The following is a 19,521-nucleotide window of genomic DNA, read 5'->3' as shown; positions in this document are numbered from 1 at the left end:
TTCCATAACAATTAAGAGTAGCCAGGCGCTGCTGATCAAATACACGTGATTAACTGATCATGAGTGAGTGCGAGCGCCTCTATAAAAGCAGATGTTTCGTCAGTTTGCTGGTCTGGAGCATTCAGGTGTGTGTTAACACACTGCCAGGGAGGAAACACAACAGCAATGATTTTATAGAAACAAATGTTGCTGCCCATCGATCTGAGAAGGGTTATAGGGACATTTCCAAGCAATTTGAAGTTCATTGTTCAACATTGAGAAAGATTATTCATGAGTGGAAAACATTCAAGGCAGTTGCCAGTTTTCCCAAGAGTGGACGTTTCTAGGAAATTTACCTCAAGGTCAGTACTCAGAGAAACTGCAAAAAATTCAAGAGATTTCCAGGCCTCAGTTGGCATGTTAAATATTAAAGTTCACAACAGTATACAGTTTAAAAAATGACTGAACAAGTATTGCCTGGCTGGACGGGTTACCAGAAGAAAGCCTCTTCTTTCTGAGAAGAAGCTGTTTGGAGAAAACCAAACACAGAATATCAGCACAAGCACATCATACCAGCTGTCAGCTTTGTTGGTGGAGGGCTGATTATTTGAGCTTATTTTGAAGCCACGGGACAAGTCACTCGTTCAAACATGAACTCCTCTGTTAACAAAGTATTCTGGAGTCAGCTGTCTGTCTGACAGCTCAAGCTTGGCCCAAATTGGGAAATTCAACAGGACAATGATCCCAATCTACAAATTAATGGCTGAAAAAGAAAAGAATCAGGCATTGCAATGGTCCAGTCAAAGTCCAGAGCTCAACCTGACTGAAATACTTTTGTGGACTTTAAAAGAGATGTGCATAAAACCAGTGAACTGAATTAACTCTGTCAAGAAGAGTGGGCTGAAATTCCTTCAATATTTTCTCTATGACACAGAAAATTATTACTTCAAGCTATTGCTTTTTTTAAGGTTAGGTTTAAAGTTTATCTACAAGCTACTAAATCTTACAGTGCTTCTGCATCCTGGCTTAGATTTTATTAATAGATGATACATGAAACGGTCTAATATGTAATGTACCCCCCCCCCCCCCCCCCCAATCTGTTGTGCAAACCTTGTGTTTGTGAAGCACAGCCAATCACAGGGAAGAGAAGGGAAACAAAATGTCATGGCTCAGCGTAAGACTAACAAAGGGGATTGTTTTGAACTACTAATTGTGCTAGTTAGCATAATAATGACGCTTTAATTTTTAACGGCCTGCAAGGCTTTCATTTATTCATTCATATAAATAAATAAGCCAGTGATTAGGGCAGTTAGTCATTTGGTTTAAAAAAAGTGCCAGAAAACATTTTTTTTAAAGAAACACAGCTCACTGCTTCACAAAAATTAAGACAAACTGTGGTTGTAAGTTAAACCACTGGGAAAATAAAACATATCAAGCTAGAAAAACTCATCTTCATTGCAAAAACAATCAATAACAGAACAATAGTCTGAAGAGTAGCAGTGTTGCAAATGCTGCTGATAGACAGAGTGGGTACCAGGAATAAAAGCCTTCAAAATGCACATAGAGACTTAGACTTAGGTTGTATTGTGTATTGTGTATACAGTAAGTATATTATTTAACTGGGACACAGTTAGGCTTTGTGCATAAGTGCTGTACCAACTCCTTTTAATCTGCAGTCCCCAGCAGGTGGATGCAAACGTTGTAAACACAGTGACAGAAGTGGCACACAGGCTGTAATTTTTTATTTTTGGAGTTTGTTGCTGCCATGGAAATGCTGCAGAGCCAGATCAAATAAAGCATCTGTACATCTTGTACTTTCTCTGAAGTTTTGATCAAATCCAGTGTAAAATCTCTTACACTGTTTGGTTGTCGGCAGGCACCGAGGGCCACATGGTGGCAGTGTTGCATCAGTGTGTGATTTACATGAAGCACAAATGCACACACACGCACGCACACACTTAAGGGAGAGGTCAGTCCAGATCATTGTGCATTCCTGTAGGCGTCTGCATTTAATCAATATCAAGGAAAAGATGGGGAGATTGGACAGAAAGGAAAAAGAAAGGTGTTGACTGCAGTCAGGATGAAAAGGGAAAATTAAAGGTCAGGTAAAAGATGAAGAAAATGGGTATGGAAATGATAAAAGAGGGCGAAAAAAGCAAGAGAATGGGATAAGTGTCAGATGAATATTCTTTTTTTTCTCGTTAGCACTTTTTTTGCGGCGTGCTTTTTTTCATTGAATGAAATATGGTTTGAGAGGAGACTGTGGCGCTTGGATAAAGAAGTGGAAGGAATAGGTGAGAGTCTGGGAGAGAGATGGAGGAGTGTGTCTGCGAGAGAGGGTGGAGGAAAGGCGGGAGGGAGGGAGAGGCAGAGAGTTAGAGGATAAATGAGAGAGCAGCGCTGGCTCAGCCACAACGCCTCACTGCCAGACGAAGGAAGGAGTCCAGGAAACACACACATACACACACGCACACACATATACGCACACAGTTCAGACCAGCTGTTTCCAGGAGCACCTCCTGCAGCCTGAGCTGGATGTTTGGACTTGATGCGTCTTTGCATGGATGCATCTGGATTTATCTACTAACCTGTGGCAGTGTCTTAGACTTCAGAAGAGGGAACATTCGTGGTTTTTTTTCTCTTCTTTTCTTTTTAAACAAACACTACAGAGCGACTGCACGACCTGTAACACCATGCTGTGCAGCTGCTCTTGTTAGAATGACTGCTGTGAACAGTTTGGACTGTGTGTGAGAGCCGGCCAGAGTTTCTGTTAGTGTGTGTGTGTGCGGTGTGTGAATGTGTATGCATCAGGATGAGTGTTCCCATGTTGAAAATTGGAGCGGTGCTCAGCACCATGGCTATGGTAACTAACTGGATGTCCCAGACCTTACCGTCGCTGGTTGGACTCAATGGAACCATCATCTCCTCAGAGGGCACGCATGAACGGATCGTCAGCGTACGTATTCATATTCATATGACTAAACACGCACGCATACACGCTGTATCTGTGCACTTCCAGAACTTTGTCTTCATCAAACGATAGAGACGCGTTTTTGTTGTCACTTGAGTTGTGATTTTCAGCAGCACCTTCACATACTTCTCTTTTCTACACAGCAACATCCACTTTCAGTAAATATAATGACATAAGCTCTCCTTTGTGACATGATCTGTAATTATTCCAAGATAAATGTCTGCTTATTCACTGTAGAAGAAAAAAAGCCCCAGCTTCTAAGATATCTACGATGACGGGGGAAGTAAGTCAGATTCAATTATCAAGATCTTCGGGGATATTTTAGCCTGCATGCAGCAGATATTTGATCTGTTCACTGGTGCAGAAAAGACATGAAAGAAGGTAGAGGAAGAAAAAAAAAAGCGCTCACAAGATCAGAGTCAGAGCACAATTAGAAAATACACTACAGCAGGTGGCACAACTGAAGAATAAATAGCACTAATGAATAAATAAATAAATAAATAAATAAATAAATAAATAAATAAGCTTTTATGAGTCATAAAGAACACATGTACAGTATGCACACACTGCTGCACACACACACACTGCTACACCCACAGACCGGTAATAGGATTGCTCTTTCTCAGACTTACTGGGGTGATATTTCTCCTAGGGAAGGCTGACTCACCCAATGGGACAGCCGGTGATTTGTTGCCCTAGCAACCCCCCTGGCAACCCGAGACATGGGGGATCACTGCACGCACCCTGGTTTCTTCACCCCGTATGCGTATCCTGTCCGTGCATTGCAGTTTGTGTGCGTTTGTGCGCGCACTCAGGGTTTGCATGATTTACCTTTCTGGCACCTCGCATCTGCTGCGTGGTGGTACTTTGCAAGTTCAGCAAAGTGCATGTAGTCTCATGCAAGCAGGTGCCCACACACACACACACACACACACACACACACACACACACACACATAGAGACCGTGGCTGAAGCAGATGGAGATGTTAGATGGGCAGTGTTGCTACTGCAATAGTTGACGGACAGTTTCTAGATGGGAAATGTCTGAAATCTGGCTGTTGTGTCTCTGTAATCCAGCTTAATTGCACATAAATTTAATTGTTAGCTACATCACTTTCTCCAAAGTGTTTATTTATTTATTTATTTTTTGCCAATTGTGCTTCCCTGGAGTCTTATCAAATGAACTCAAATGCTCTTTAATCAGCACTCTACTTGTCAGGTTCCAAATGTGCTTCAACTTTGCTGAATTAATTTTAAACTGCATGTTAATTAAAACATAAATTGTATTAAAAGGTTTTTCTTTTTGTTTTTTAAGATAAGGGCTGCTAATGAATTGGTGCTTTGTTCAGCTTACATACTGAGTAAAAGAAGCATTTCAATGGATTCTTTATTGTTTTAAGCAGCTATTGTAACTATTCACTATCCTCTGACTCTTTAGCATTTAGTTTAAGCTTGATTGAGTTTTTATTGGTCATTTTAAAACTGTTCTATTCATTTATTTATCTATTTAGCCTGTTGCCACAACACGTTTCAGTTGTTGGCCTTTTACTTTTTGCTACATAATATTATTATATTGAGATTAATGTTGCAGCGTTTCTGTTGCTAACCTGTTTTGCCACGCTCAGTCAGGGCATTCAGTGTTTATGTGTTACCGCTGACTCACTATGTGCATATTTTTCTTATGTCATAAGAGCATATGACTTTTAAAAAAGAAGGCTTCTATACAGTCTATTCATTGCAATGCTAGTCTGGGTAAACACACTCTAAGCTAGATGGTGTCAGTAAGACTTTCCGATTTTTCTCTTATATAGGATGTTACACGCATTTTTCTGAGTTGCGTACGTCCTCCTGTCTCCTCAGCCTCTTATCAACAATTTGTCAACTGCAGAAATGCGGCTCTGTTTGCTCCGCGCTCACTGTATTTGCTCTGATCACAATCAGTCGAGCTGCCTGTGTAGATTTTTATCATTTTTCCCTCGTGTGAAATGAGCCCTGAGGTGCCATATGTCCTCTGTTTAATTACATCGAGCAGGAGGCACAGCCGATGCTCATACATTCAGCTCATTCACATCTTCCTCTTTTTAAACCTCAACGCTCGCGTCGTCAGCTCCATTGTGAACATTGTGAAGGTTACCCCTCTGAACCCAGCTGATAGATTTATCAGATGTTTCCCTCCAGGTCGCCACGGTCCCCCCTCCATATTTCCCTCTCGTGCCTTCATCCTCTCGGCAGCCTCCTTCTCTCATCCTCCTCCTCTGCCATTATTCTTTTTCAGGGTTTTTAGGGCAGCTCAGTGTGACAGGCTGTGAGTGTCAGATCAAACTCAGCCGTTCCTTTACATTGTTCTAAAGTGTTATCACTAAGTAGGTCAAGCTGCAGACCTGGATAAACCTCACAGTAATGAGCTCGTGATTTAGCGTCTTCTGTGTTTTTTTCTTTATGGTTTTTAACTTCCTCTGCTGTTACTTGCTTCCAAATGGTCAGCCCTCTGGGAACAATCGGTGTCGCCTCAACCTAATGAGTCCCAAATAACCCAAAACATAAAAAAGGGTCTGATTATATAACAGCTTAGACTGTATTTTTCAAGTGCTAATAATTGCCTGTCCACTCCTCTGTGCTGCAGTTTTTAAAATCACCTCAGCAGGTTGGATTTGTGCCATTCTTTAGGCTACAAAAGATTAAAAATAGGATTCCCCTATGGTGAGGCAAGTAATAACTTTTTATTTTATTTTCCTACGGTCTGAATAACAAAAAGCAAAACGTACATACTATTACACCAGCAGGAGTGCCGACATTTAAATAGCTGCAAATGTACAGCGTTCAAACAGAGTTGTAAAGGAGCCACTTGAAATGCCTCTTAAATGCTAGAATTCGCACACGGTGTGCCTCTTAAGCCCTTTCAATTAAATCTCTGTTTTGTTTGTTCTTCGTATCACGATGGAGACTCTCTGATCTGAAACCCATTGTTTGATTCATGAATTAATCCTTTTTTGTCTTAAACCAAAGCCCCTCTGATTTCGTACCCCACTCCCCAAATCAATACCAAGGACTGCCATTAATAATAAGCACAAACGTTGTTTTTCTTTTTGAACATTAAAATCTCTATTCGACCGCTGGCCTCGTCTTTGAAGAGCACCTGATTGTGGATTATCAACACTAATCTTCTGACCCTGTGCTTTTTTTCTTTTTCACTTTAATCAAATATTCAATTAATAACTGGATTTTAGATCCTCATGGGTAAATTCAAGTGGTGCATGTTAAAATAAATATTGATTTTGAAGTGATTTTTTAAAGGATGTCATAAATGCAGGCTCCAGAATCCTTTCATGTTGAACATGCAGACTGACCCACAGTGATTTGATTAGTTATTAAACTTGGGCCTGGTTAAACATAGACTGTTTAGAACTGTGAGATGTGTAGTGAGAGGACCCAAATGCAAGATGCAGGGAGGCAGAGTTCCAATAACAAAAGGCGAGCTGTTTATTTAGGCTGTAGCGAGAGCCAATAAACTAAATAGCAGAATTCCAAAAACAAGGCAACAACATGGGAACACAGAGAGAAGGTACGACTACAGGCAGCTCAACAAAAGACCAAGGGGATGCGGGACAAGTTATACACAGAAGGCTAATCAAGGCAGGGAGTAACATCAGCTGTACAATCAGATGAGGACAGATGGGAAGTAAAAGCAACTGTAAAACACAAGAGGCACAGGATTACCAAAGTAAAGCAGGAAATGAAGAATAGACAAAAGAACACACTGGATATGTATAAGCTTAACAGAAGCAAATATAAAACATTAACCAGAAGTAAAACATGACAAGTACTTAATGCTCAGAAAGCTCAGGAATCAATGAAAATCAAATCCTAAAAGCTGAGATGTCAAACTCATTTTACACTGTGGACCACATGCAGCCCACTTTGAGTGGACCAAACTCGTGAAGCTCTCCTCTCTGTCAGTGCAAAGACATTTTATTACACATTTAGTCCCTGAAACACTTTAATATAAGGAAATGAAGTGCAGTTAAAACAATGCGTCTCAGTTTTTCTTCATGATGAAGAAATGATGCTGAAGTCTGTCGTCACTAATCTTTGGCCTTAGATTTTAAGACATACATGTGTAAAATTAAAGAAAAAGTCCTGTTAGCTCCTGTAATTATAAAACTGAACATTTTTGTTAAATGACAGGATGGCTTTCTATCAAAGATTAAAAAAAAAACCCAATAACTTTCTGTCATTTATTTACTTTGGTGTGTATCAGTGGCCACGAGGGACATTTTTATTAGTAGGAAAAGCTCTAAAATCTACAAAAATATCGTTAAAATCCCCAAATGTATGCTTTCCTTTACACTTTACAGTGCAGTCCCATGGGCCAGACTGGAGTCTTCAGCAGGCCTCAGGCCTCATGTTTGACACACCTGTCCTAATAACATTAAAGAACAGGACAAATCCTGTCATATTATAATTTCTTGCTGGAATCTCGTGGTACGGTTAAATAATACGTTTATACTTACTGGCTAAACAAGAGCTGAACATGAGCTTATATCTGTGTGTGTGTTTGTACCAGGCTTGTTTCACACATTAGCTTGCTGAGGTGCTAGCTATTAATAGCCAACTCGTACTACTAACTGTTGTTGAAGCCAGTCTTGATTTCAGTCAGATTTGCTTTATTAAGTGATCCACAGAGCAGATAAAAGTACTTGTTCATATCCATAGGGAAGAAAATCTGCTAACACAGCTTTTCTCCTTTTTATCAGCTTACCTGAAACTACTGAATCAACAAAATGGCATTGATCTCTCCCCCACCTCTACAACAGCCAAACCACACTCAAAACCAGATTACTACAGTGTTTCCTGTTTCCCTGCTGTTAGCTTTGTGACAGCGTTGTTTAGCTAATTCAATTTTTATGTTTTCTTAATGTAAAAAAGAGAATTTTCCTCATACACAAAAGAAAGTTCAATCCTGCAGTTTATCACAAACCTGACATAGTTTTTACTCACCAGGACGGTTATGAAAAATTGTAACAGGAGAAATAACTTGTAACTATAGTTAGATAAATGTAGTGGGGTAAAAAAAAAAAAGCACTATAAAAGCAATATTTTTGTTTGACTGTTAAGTAGAAATTGAAAGTTCAGTGAAAAACCACCACTCCATTGCAGCAGGAGGACCTCAAATAGGCACTTAAGGACAGTACTGGAGTAGACGTATTTTTGCAGCTGATAGTTTTATAAGAATTGTGAACGTAATGAAAGCTGATAACCACTTTAGATGAAAAAATGAGCATTTTGTTGTCCATGTGAATGAACACACAGGTGCTTTTCCTTGGATGAGCTAATGTCATTTAGCGGTTCAGCCATTTTTATGATGAGATTCATTCTTAATAACTTGGAACACCGCGTTTCCTGCTGCGTTGCTCTGCAGCAGTGGGTCATCCATCGTCATATTCACGCTCTCAATACAGGCAGAACAGACAAAAATTGTACATACTACTATAAAACAATGACTAAAAATACCTTGGGCTTCATGTCGCCCCCGCTAAGGGAAAAAACTGTAAAAACTCTCATTTGTTCATTTGAGTAATGGCTGCTACAGCAAAGCTATTTTTAACTTTTGTTGTTTTACATTTTGGGAACAGAAGCGTTCGACCAGAAGGAAGAAACTGGAACTGTCTGGTGTGCAGCGATGCTGTGGTTAACCAGTCAGCCTGTTAGACCACTTAACAGTTTGATTGAGTGAGTTTGTGTTATTTACAGATAAGAATCCAAACCACGACAACAAAGAAAAGGATAAAACAGATTCAATAAAAGCATGATAAAATGAAATTATCATGGTTTTATCAGTGCGGAAACAAGAAAGCCTTCTCAAACATGGGAGTTGCTGGTGCCCCTTCTTGCACACAGCTTCACAGTTTGCTTTAAAATCAAGCTTTGGATCAGCAACTATTCAAAGGCATTAACATTAAACACACTCCACAATCTGACCTTTAATAAAAGTAGCTTTGTGTTTAGGAGGGCTTTTCCTAAAATCAGTAATTGCGTATTTAATCTTAGACGTGTTCAGCTGAAGGCAGACTATTTATGAGTCCTCACTGAGATAATAAGACAATGCAAATTAAAAATAATCTTATTTCACTGTTACATGATCAGCTCCTTGTGTTTGTTACCTTCCAATTACGTGTTGCCAACAAGGAAGTTGCAAGTTGCAGAGTGCCCTCTGGTGGACAAACTGTGCAGCCTCAACACTCGTAACATGGTTAAAATATTTTTTCCACCTCAATTTCTTACCTTTTAAATTTTCATTATCAGTCCCAACCAATATATTGATCAGGCTCTGATTTGTGTTATCAAAATCATTTGTACTAGCTACTGTTTCCAAGGTGTCCAGTCAGAGCTCTGTTGAGCCAACCATCCCTTTAACGTTAACTAGTAATGACTTCATGAACTTCTTCACAAATAAAATTTTTATCATTAGAGAAAAAATTACCAGTAATCATCCCACAGATGTAATATTATCTACAGCTACTCTTAGTACCATTGATGTTAAGTTAGACTCCTTTTCTCCAATTGATCTTTCTGAGTTAACTTCAATAATTACTTCCTCCAAACCATCAACGTGTCTTTTAGACCCCATTCCTACAAAACTGCTCAAAGAAGTCCTGCCATTAATTAATTCTTCGATCTTAAATATGATCAACCTATCTCTAATAATCGGCTATGTACCACAGGCCTTCAAGCTGGCTGTAGTTAAACCTTTACTCAAAAAGCCATCTCTAGACCCAGCAGTCTTAGCTAATTATAGGCCAATCTCCAACCTTCCTTTCATATCAAAAATCCTTGAAAGAGTAGTTGTCAAACAGCTAACAGATCATCTGCAGAGGAATGGTTTATTTGAAGAGTTTCAGTCAGGTTTCAGAGCTCATCACAGCACAGAAAGCTTTAGTGAAGGTTACAAATGATCTTCTTATGGCCTCTGACAGTGGACTCATCTCTGTGCTTGTCCTGCTAGACCTCAGTGCAGCGTTCGATACTGTTGACCATAATATCCTATTAGAGCGATTAGAACATGCTGTAGGTATTACAGGTACTGCACTGCAGTGGTTTGTATCATATCTATCTAATAGACTCCAATTTGTGCATGTAAATGGAGAGTCCTCTTCACACACTGAGGTTAATTATGGAGTTCCACAGGGTTCAGTGCTAGGACCAATTCTGTTTACATTATACATGCTTCCCTTAGGCAGCATCATTAGAAGACATAGCATACATTTTCACTGCTATGCAGATGACACCCAGCTCTATCTGTCCATGAAGCCAGATAACACACACCAATTAGTTAAACTGCAGGAATGTCTTAAAGACATAAAGACCTGGATGGCCGCTAACTTTCTGCTTCTTAATTCAGATAAAACTGAGGTTATTGTACTCGGCCCTGAAAATCTTAGAAATACGGTATCTAACCAGATTCATACTCTGGATGGCATTACCTTGGCCTCCAGTAACGCTGTGAGGAACCTTGGAGTCATTTTTGACCAGGACATGTCCTTCAACGCACATATTAAACAAATATGTAAGACTGCTTTCTTCCATTTGCGCAACATCTCTAAAGTTAGAAATATCCTGTCTCAGAGTGACGCTGAAAAACTAGTTCATGCATTTATTACTTCCAGGCTGGACTACTGTAATTCATTATTATCAGGATGTCCAAAAAACTCACTGAAAAGCCTTCAGCTAATCCAAAATGCTGCAGCAAGAGTCCTGACAGGGACTAGAAAGAGAGAGCATATTTCTCCTGTTTTGGCTTCCCTTCATTGGCTTCCTGTTAAGTCCAGAATTGAATTCAAAATCCTGCTCCTCACATACAAGGTCTTAAATAATCAGGCCCCATCTTATCTTAATGACCTTGTAGTACCATATCACCCTATTAGAGCACTTCGCTCTTGCTCTGCAGGCCTACTTGTTGTTCCTAGAGTATTTAAAAGTAGAATGGGAGGCAGAGCCTTCAGTTTTCAGGCCCCTCTTCTGTGGAACCAGCTTCCAGTTTGGATTCGGGAGACAGAAACTATCTCTACTTTTAAGATTAGGCTTAAAACTTTCCTTTTTGCTAAAGCATATAGTTAGGGCTGGACCAGGTGACCCTGAATCCTCCCTTAGTTATGCTGCAATAGACGTAGGCTGCCGGGGGATTCCCATGATGCATTGAGTTTTTCCTTTCCAGTCACCTTTTTCACTCACTATGTATTAATAGACCTCTCTGCATTGAATCATATCTGTTATTAACCTCTGTCTCTCTTCCACAGCATGTCTTTTATCCTGTCTTCCTTCTCTCACCCCAACCGGTCGCAGCAGATGGCCGCCCCTCCCTGAGCCTGGTTCTGCCGGAGGTTTCTTCCTGTTAAAAGGGAGTTTTTCCTTCCCACTGTCGCCAAAGTGCTTGCTCATAGGGGGTCATATGATTGTTGGGTTTTTCTCTGTATCTATGAAGTGCCTTGAGGCGACTTTTGTTGTGATTTGGCGCTATATAAATAAAATTGAATTGAATTGAATTGAATATTATCTAAAAGAAAGCCAGGCTTAATTGGATTTATCAAATCTATCAAAAACACTTTCCCTCAGTCGCTGTGATCACTGTTGAGGGTGTTATGAATTATTTTACGTTGAATCACATGGTTCAATAACGGCTTCGCTTAAGAATGAATTTCCTACCTCCCATTTACAGTATGTGCTGAAAGATAAAAGTAGGCATACATATAAACAGATCATGGGAGATGTGCAGTCATCATTTGGGGGAAAAAAAAGCTCATATTTTGGTGTAAAGGTAGAAATAAAGACAAGAGGAGTTACCGCTCTGTGCTTTTTTTCTTTTTCTTTTTTTAGGAGAATGTAGTCTCTGTTAAATCTCAGTTTCGTAGCCTTTGAAGTGTTTGCATGTATTTTTTATTTTCAGCCAACACACTTCTTTTCAGCGTCTCAGTCTTATTCAGGTCAGACTGCAGTCATCAGGGCTGAACAGATATTTTCCTTTTATGTCGTTATCGTCGTAGCCAGCACGTAAATCTCTGCGTGATCTCACCATGATGCATCTCATGATTTAAGCGTCTTTTTATGTTTGTCAAACGGAGATTGTGCGCTTTCTGTGTTTTCATTGGGCTCGACTTCACCAGAGACATCCATGTCCAATTCTGAATTTCTCATTTGTTGCTAAAATCAGCTGTGACGTCTCCCACATGTCTGTGTCCAGGAAAGCTAGCAGCATTACTGGAGAGTTTCCACTCTCTGCCTCCACGGACGGAACTGCTGTTCTCTCTGGCAAAAAGTCACCGACTCCCCAGAGCTCCCACAAATCTGCACAAAAGATGATTTCTACCCTGCAAACAGTCCACACCAGTGCACAACCAAACATCTATGAGCAACCACTTAATCTCTTAAAACTTCAATCATCAACTTAAATTTTAATCACTGATATTTGCTTTCTGTTTTGTTGTATTATTATTATGCAATGTTAAAGCATACGAGTGAGTTCATAGCACTGAAGCTCTTCGCTTTAATCTCTAAATGTAGCATCCGGTTTTCAGATTCCTCTAAAAACCCTTTTTAAGCTAAATTTAAATCAAACTGACAAAGCAGAAATAAATAACCACCAATACCTGAACCTCTGCTTTTTTTTTCTCTTTTTCTTCTTTGTTTCTTGCTGTTTTCACAGCTGAAGAACAAAATGTGTCTCTCAAAGATATTCGACATTCACAAGACCGTGAATGTTGAACATCATCACCCTACATTCATCAACAACTTCAAATGAATGTAAATGTTGCTCCATCCATCTCTGGATGTTCATTGTTTTACCAATATGTTTCCTGCATTAGTGCATTTACACATTTGTTTCCTGCTATTTGATGGTTTCAAATGTCAAACTTGTGCATTGTTAAATGTCAGTTTTACACATTTTAACTTGGTTTCCATTGTGGTTAATCTAATCTAACATTTTAGAGTCTTTTTACTGACAAAAACAGACCCATGGCCTGCGTGTCACAGAAGCATAAAGTAGTTAAGCCAAGGAGCAATGGTGAGGTGTTTATTTGGTAATGGAAATAGTTGTACTCCAGCTTGTTGTGTACATAATCTGCTCTGCTAATAGGTGATGAATTTGTTTGTTGTTCTGTTTTGCTTTCTGTGCTTTCCTCTGCTCACCCTCTCGTCTGGTAATGTGTTATCCCGCAGTGACTTCATTAACACCGGGCGTGTTTGTGTGCAGGGGCTGTACCCGGGCTCAGAGGAAGGCTGGCAGGTGTACAGCACGGCCTCGGATCCCGACGGCAGGTGCATGTGCACGGTGGTCGCCCCGGCACGGAACCTCTGTAAACGAGACCCTCGGAGTCGACAGCTACGCTCGCTGACCGAGCAGGTGCGTGTGCATTTGTGAGTGTTCGCCTCGCGCCTTGACGTTTCAGTGGTCAGCATTGACATGCGGCACGGGGCAGAGGCGGTGTACTGGAATGAAAATATTCACTGGACTGTCTCTTTGTTTTGACACTTGCAGAAACACACATGAACAGACACACACGGGCTTTGCTGACAGATGTATTCCTGATACATCAGTAGCCAAATCCTCTGTAGACTGCCAGTCATTCAGCATGCCAAAAGAGTTTAAACTCAAAGAAATGCTGACAGATGGGTGGGAAAGAAACACTTTGTTCTGTGTCGTGGGTGCAGCTCAGCATACGACCATTTGCGTGTAACTGTTTGTGTGTGTGTACATGTGTACGGGGCTATTCAGTTTATGTCTGTGTCCTAAGAGAGGGTAATAAAAGTGATTTGTGACAGAAATTGATGAATTATTGAACGGCATCAAGTAAGCAAACATTTCTGAATGCATTCGCTATTCTCAGCCTCGCACACGACGGCACGTTTTCTCACCAATGCTGTAGTAAACCGGAGCACACCAATGGTAATATCACAAAGATTACTACTCTTTTTGTCCTACACTGGTGCTGTTACATCCTGTTCTCGCTTCACACAAAACGAGAGAGAAATGAGAAAAAGGTAGATGAACACTATCAGAAATAACTCCCTCTTCTCTCCTCGCTCTGCTCTTGTTGAGAGTCTTTTGTATTTATGAATCTTAATCAGCTCAGCATGTCTGTGGAAGTGACACCTAGATCCCGCTGTGAGTTTGTGTGCGGTGGTGTGAGTGCTTTTTTTTATTTTTCTATTTTTTTGCTTGTCTGGCCTCCACAGAACGTGTTGTACAGGAGATGTGTGGGCGGGTTTGTTTGTTTGTTTGTTTGTTTGCATATCACTCCTGAATATCTGGAAATATCTGGGTCATTTTTATAATAGATTTTTTTAAACACTTGTTTTTCATTCAACATTAAAAGAGATTTCAAGTGTGTGGTACACCCTCTGCCTGGTTAATGAGACGGGGCGTGAGTGGGGGCTGTTTTTTAGAGCAGGACACGAAAGGAGAGGAACTTCTGTTCAAATGGACCTAATGAGATCTAAGAGAGGGGAACAGGGGGTCTGCAAACTGTGTGTCTTTGTATCATATTGTTGAGCAGTGAATGGGGGATGTTAAACCCTAAGCATGAACTGCTTTTAATTTAAAAAGCATATTTTCCTCACACTCTTTTATTTATCCATTTTTTATTTATTTACCTGTTTATTTTTTCAGTCAGGAGTTAAAAATGTTTTTTAATGTGGTGCCTACAACTTTTATGAAATAATAATAATAATAGTAATAATAATAATAATAATGATGATGATGATGATGATAATAATGATGATGATGATGATAATAATAATGATGATGATGATGATGATGATAATAATAATAATATATTCTATTTCTACGCAACTTTAAAAACTCTCACCGCCTTCCTTTAATACAGAAAATTAAAAACACATACACAATTAAATTAGTAAATAAAATTAATCAATTATTTAAATGAACAATTAAATAAAATAAACACATAAAACCACAGAACAATAAAACTGCCCACCATACTGTTTGCAGTTTAAATTTTTAACCACATGAACAGAATGACTGTATTTAGCACTGTCAGCCTGTTGGTCACTGCTTTAGACTCAAATGTCTCGACCAGTTTGGAAGAATTGCTGTAACCCTTGCTGCAGATATTCACGGACCCCAGAGGTTATCTCAGATGACTTTGGTGATCCTTTTGTTTTCATCTTTTAACATTCAAGATCTGTTAAATCTGCCAAAAAAAATCAGCCTGTTAGTTTTGTTGGTAGAATTTAACTCCAAGGATCACTGTGTCACTGTACAGTGCGGCAAAGTTTACATCCAGAGTTGCTAGCTTGATTGAAACTCTGTCCCTTTGTTGCATATAGACATTATGTAGTATATTATGTATACTTTGGGGTTATGGAGTCCCATCACCATTAACCACTTATATATCAAAGGTAGGGTCAGGTGACTAAAGCCCCATTCACACAGTGCCAGAGACTGGTTAGTGACCCTTTTTGAACCACCGGTTGCTAGCAAAATATTTATACTCTGGCCTGTTGGTGAAAACCTTCTTATGATTGCCTTTGTCACCAGCAGATTGCTGTGGTCACCAATAGTTTGTATGGACCTTGCTGGCACGTTAGCAAACACTTGCTAGCTACTTTCTGAGAGGTAGTAAAACTGTGAAAAGTGCGACACAAACTGTAAATGGAGACTAGTTGTCCTCAGAGTCAAAAGTCTGCCCTTGAAATGTGTTGGAAACAGCACTGTGGTACAACTTTTAGATTAAAGCGACCGTTTACAGTTTGTGTTGCACTTTTCACAGTTTCACTACTGCTTGAAAGTAATTTCAATCTTCCATGCAAACAACACGTGACTGTGGCAGCCTGCTAACGACCAGAGCAATCGGAAAGAGGTTTGTGTTGCAACCCTCTATTTATAACTGATTTCTCTTAGAGATTGTCAGCAACGTCCAGAAACCACTTGGCAACCAGTTGGTGAATACACGTTTTTTCACTTCACAGCAGGTGGTTGTATCATGTCCAGCATGGTGGATGGCTCTTGAGGAATAGGCACATGACATCACATGAGAAACCTCTAGCATAGTGCGTGAATTCTGCCAGGGTAGTGTTGTGTCAAGTTGAAAACAGCAAGCTGTGAAGTACTTAATAACAGCTACGATATTCTTCTTCAGTGAAAATGAAAATTTAAAACAATCACCAATGAATCCCTAAACACGTGTAACATCAGTGTCTGAAAACATCTGCAGCTGTTAGCTAACACTGGCATCACTATCAGTTCTGACAGCTTGTCTTCCACCTGCTGCCTCCTCTGTCTTGGTTGGTGGCCCGTGTCACTACTAGATCCATAAAGGTGTAGACCTAGATGGCATTGCATCACCAGGGGTGGGTACTACAAAGTAAGATTACTGGGCTAGCAGGCTTAACATCAGAGTGTACTCTGTCAAGAAAGTGGCTCACTTTCTACCAAGCTAATTCACCATGGTAACTTACATTGAACACATAACCTGATCAGGAGCAGGTTCTTTCACTTACAGCATGTTTCCAGAGCAATATATATTAGAAAATGGAGTATTTATGTAAGTAGTTGTAAACCTTACTAATGTCAGGAAAGAAGCCAAGGTGTAGGTTAAAGCAGCTCAGACTGTGTGCTGCATTGTCATTAAAATGTGCAAGTATTGATTTTGTGATGCAAAAAGTGTATAAATGGTTTTATACTTGATTTAAATTCACTTAGTTTTACACGGGTAGAATTGCAGCAACGAGAACACAGCGCATACTTTAAGTATATCTATTCAATCAATAAAATTAATTTTACTTTGATCAGCCAGTAAACTGAAGCAATTTCCACATCTTTATCACATCTTTCCACTCAGTGTATTAGGCTGTGGGACAGTAAGCTATAATGTTTAAATGTATCAGTTTTAAAGTCTCAGAACTCTAATATGCAGCAACCACTTTAGAGATAACTAGCAGCACTGAGAGCACACTCAGCTGTAAAATTATGAACGCACATTAAAATGTTTATTTTAAATGATTAGCTAAATACATAAATAACCAAGTTAATGATCTTCTATAGAAAAGATCTGTTATTCTATTTGCTGTTGAGTTTTTAGGGTCTCTAAAGAGACCAATTTATCATCATCATCTGATAACTCCTCTGACTGAAGCAGGCGTTACTCATAGGGATCACAAAAGACGAATTCCACATTGGTTTTACTTTTCAGACCTGGAATCTTTTCTGCTGTCTGTGCTACAGACAGTAACTACGTGGCTCTTCCTGCTCTTTCATTTCACAATAAAAGTCCTTATATACATATACATTATAAAATATAAAAAATAACGTAAAATAATAAGTAAATGATTATTGAAATACAGCATTTGTTTTGTTGGTTTAACATTAACATTCAAACCAGCGTGCAACAACTTTTTTTTGTCTTTGCTATGCTAGTTACCATGGGGGGTTAAAAATTCAGTGAACTAGCCCTTTGTTTGTCATCATATCACCACACAGCCATATTTGTAGGCAAACAACAGGTGTTTGGAAACAAATAACAGGTGCCAGTAATCAGACAGCAGCCAAAGCCAATCATAAATATTAACGGAAGGGACAAACAGTAATCACTGATGGTATCAGCAGCATTATGCATATGTGTGTGTGTGTGTGTGTGTACATCAGGTCCAGAACGTGAGTCAGTCCATGGAGGTGGTTGACCTGCGGACATCCAGAGACCTGCAATATGTTCGAGACTCTGAGCCACTGCTAAGAGGAGTGGATGGACGGTTACACACTTATGTGGCCAGTCCCCGCAGTCTGACAGCTAGGAGCCTGCAGGTAAACACACACACAGAAACACACACACAAACAGACACACACACACATACACATCAAGTCGCATACAATGCAGACAGTCGCTGCAGGGAACATATAACCTTTGGTGTGAAAACATTGATTTCACGCATGCCAAGCTGAAGTTTCTTGCCTGCTCTCAGACACGCGAGCATCTTTCATCAAGAGGACAAAACTTGTCTTGAAGCTGTCAATTTGCTGGCTTCATGTCTGCTGTGTTAAAGTGTCGAACAGCCTTTTTTCTGAAGGTGCCAGTAAAACTGCAGCATCACTGCACACATTAAGGCTTCAAGCTGTCATAAAAAAATAATCTGTCTGGAAAGAGTCTGAATTTTAATATTAATGACCAGATTAGAATAATATTGACACACAAAAGCACAGAACATTTTTTCTGCATTTGTCTTATATATGTTCCTTGGTACTTTAAATTTGCAGGAGAGAGAAGATAAGATTGCCTTCCTGGATAAGTATTGTGTTTTACTGAGGGAAATCTGAATGTATTTCACTTCCTAAATTAGGAGTACTAATCTCATTAGGCTTGGTGCTTTCTGCCATGATGCCACTGGCAGACGTCTGTGCCAACAACAAAACATGGGGAGGGGTAGTGAAAGATTATTTCAAGAGCTACAGAGAATGACAGACCGTGGATCTCAGGAGGGAGAGTTGAATGATCTAAACAGTTAAATCAGCTGTGAAACGGCTTCATTTGGCAGCTTAATGACACTGAAGTGGAAGCCTAGCATAACCCAGCACACTGTTTACACATGGATGTAACTTTAAGCAGTGATTTAGGGACTTTCATCTCACGGGAAAGATAGGCAAAAACTGTGCTAAGTATGGTTGACATTTTTCCACATTTAAGGTTTGTTAATCTGCTGCTTTAACAGGTTTTTTAAATCTATATTAAGTTGATCAGAAACGGATGTAAATGGATTTTATGAATGGAAAGTGATGTGAAAAAGTAATTATTTTCTTGTGTGACTTTAGATAGACAGATAAAAGTAATAAATAAAACAGCCAACACATTTGAAATATGGAAATGTGGTTAAAAATCATATTATTGTGCATTAAACAGCTGCTGTAAAGTGGTCGGTTTAAAGGACCTCCTGGAGCGCTCTGACTGAAGGTGCTACTGGTGATAACCTCCTGGGCATGGCGTGGTCATGTTAGCTTTAAGAGCATTCTTCTCTCTGCCACAACAGTGCTGGACTGTTTCAAATTCAGACGTGACCACAGAGCCTTCTTAATAAGTTTTCTCTGTTCCTGTCTGCTGTGCGGTCTCCTTCATCCCAGCAGGCCACAGCATAAACAAAGCACTGGCCACCATCGTATTGTCCACACTGCACAGCAGGAGTGGAAAGGCCTCAGCCTTTGTCTCTTACTGTACCCCGCCTCCATATGGTTCTTCCAGTCCAGCTTATTATTGATCACTCCAAGATACTTGCAACTGAAGATAACTTTCACCTCGATGCCTCAAGTGTCATTTATCAGCATGTCACCGGTGTTCTTTATTTTTATTTATTTAGATTTGCAGGTATTTGTTTTTATGCACAGCTCTCTTTTTGTGGTTTTCTTCATATACCACACTGCAATACGGCCAAACATCTCGACTTTGTTCTTGTCTGTCCAATAGACATTGTTCCATAAGTCTTGTCTAGATGCAGCTTTGCAAACACGGCCATGCTCTGACATGATCCAGTGCTAATTTCAATTCACACAGTTCTCAAATGCACTGTAAAAT

General features: G+C 39.8%; 1 protein-coding gene across 2 annotated transcripts in view; it reads left to right on the top strand.

Annotated features, from left to right (window-relative positions):
• The window catches only part of LOC146385894 (noelin-2-like), a 39,693-nt gene that overhangs the window by 1,874 nt on the left and 18,298 nt on the right, over positions 1 to 19,521 (top strand). The window contains exons 1-3 of one of the 2 annotated variants that reach the window (XM_084931880.1): positions 2,348 to 2,935; positions 13,197 to 13,346; positions 17,610 to 17,765. In XM_084931880.1, the coding sequence (XP_084788006.1) occupies positions 2,792 to 2,935; positions 13,197 to 13,346; positions 17,610 to 17,765 (450 nt within the window). In that variant the 5' untranslated portion in view covers positions 2,348 to 2,791. Of the gene's footprint in view, positions 1 to 2,347; positions 2,936 to 13,196; positions 13,347 to 17,609; positions 17,766 to 19,521 lie in introns of those variants that run through there. The other variant, XM_084931881.1, reaches the window with a different exon arrangement.

This window comes from Perissodus microlepis, chromosome 6, assembly GCF_051167445.1.
Source record: "Perissodus microlepis isolate ML-2025 ecotype Zambia chromosome 6, ASM5116744v1, whole genome shotgun sequence".
In the NCBI taxonomy this organism is placed as follows: Eukaryota; Metazoa; Chordata; class Actinopteri; order Cichliformes; family Cichlidae; genus Perissodus; species Perissodus microlepis.
Note: the sequence above shows the minus strand (reverse complement) of the source record. Positions and strands in the feature narration are given on the sequence as shown.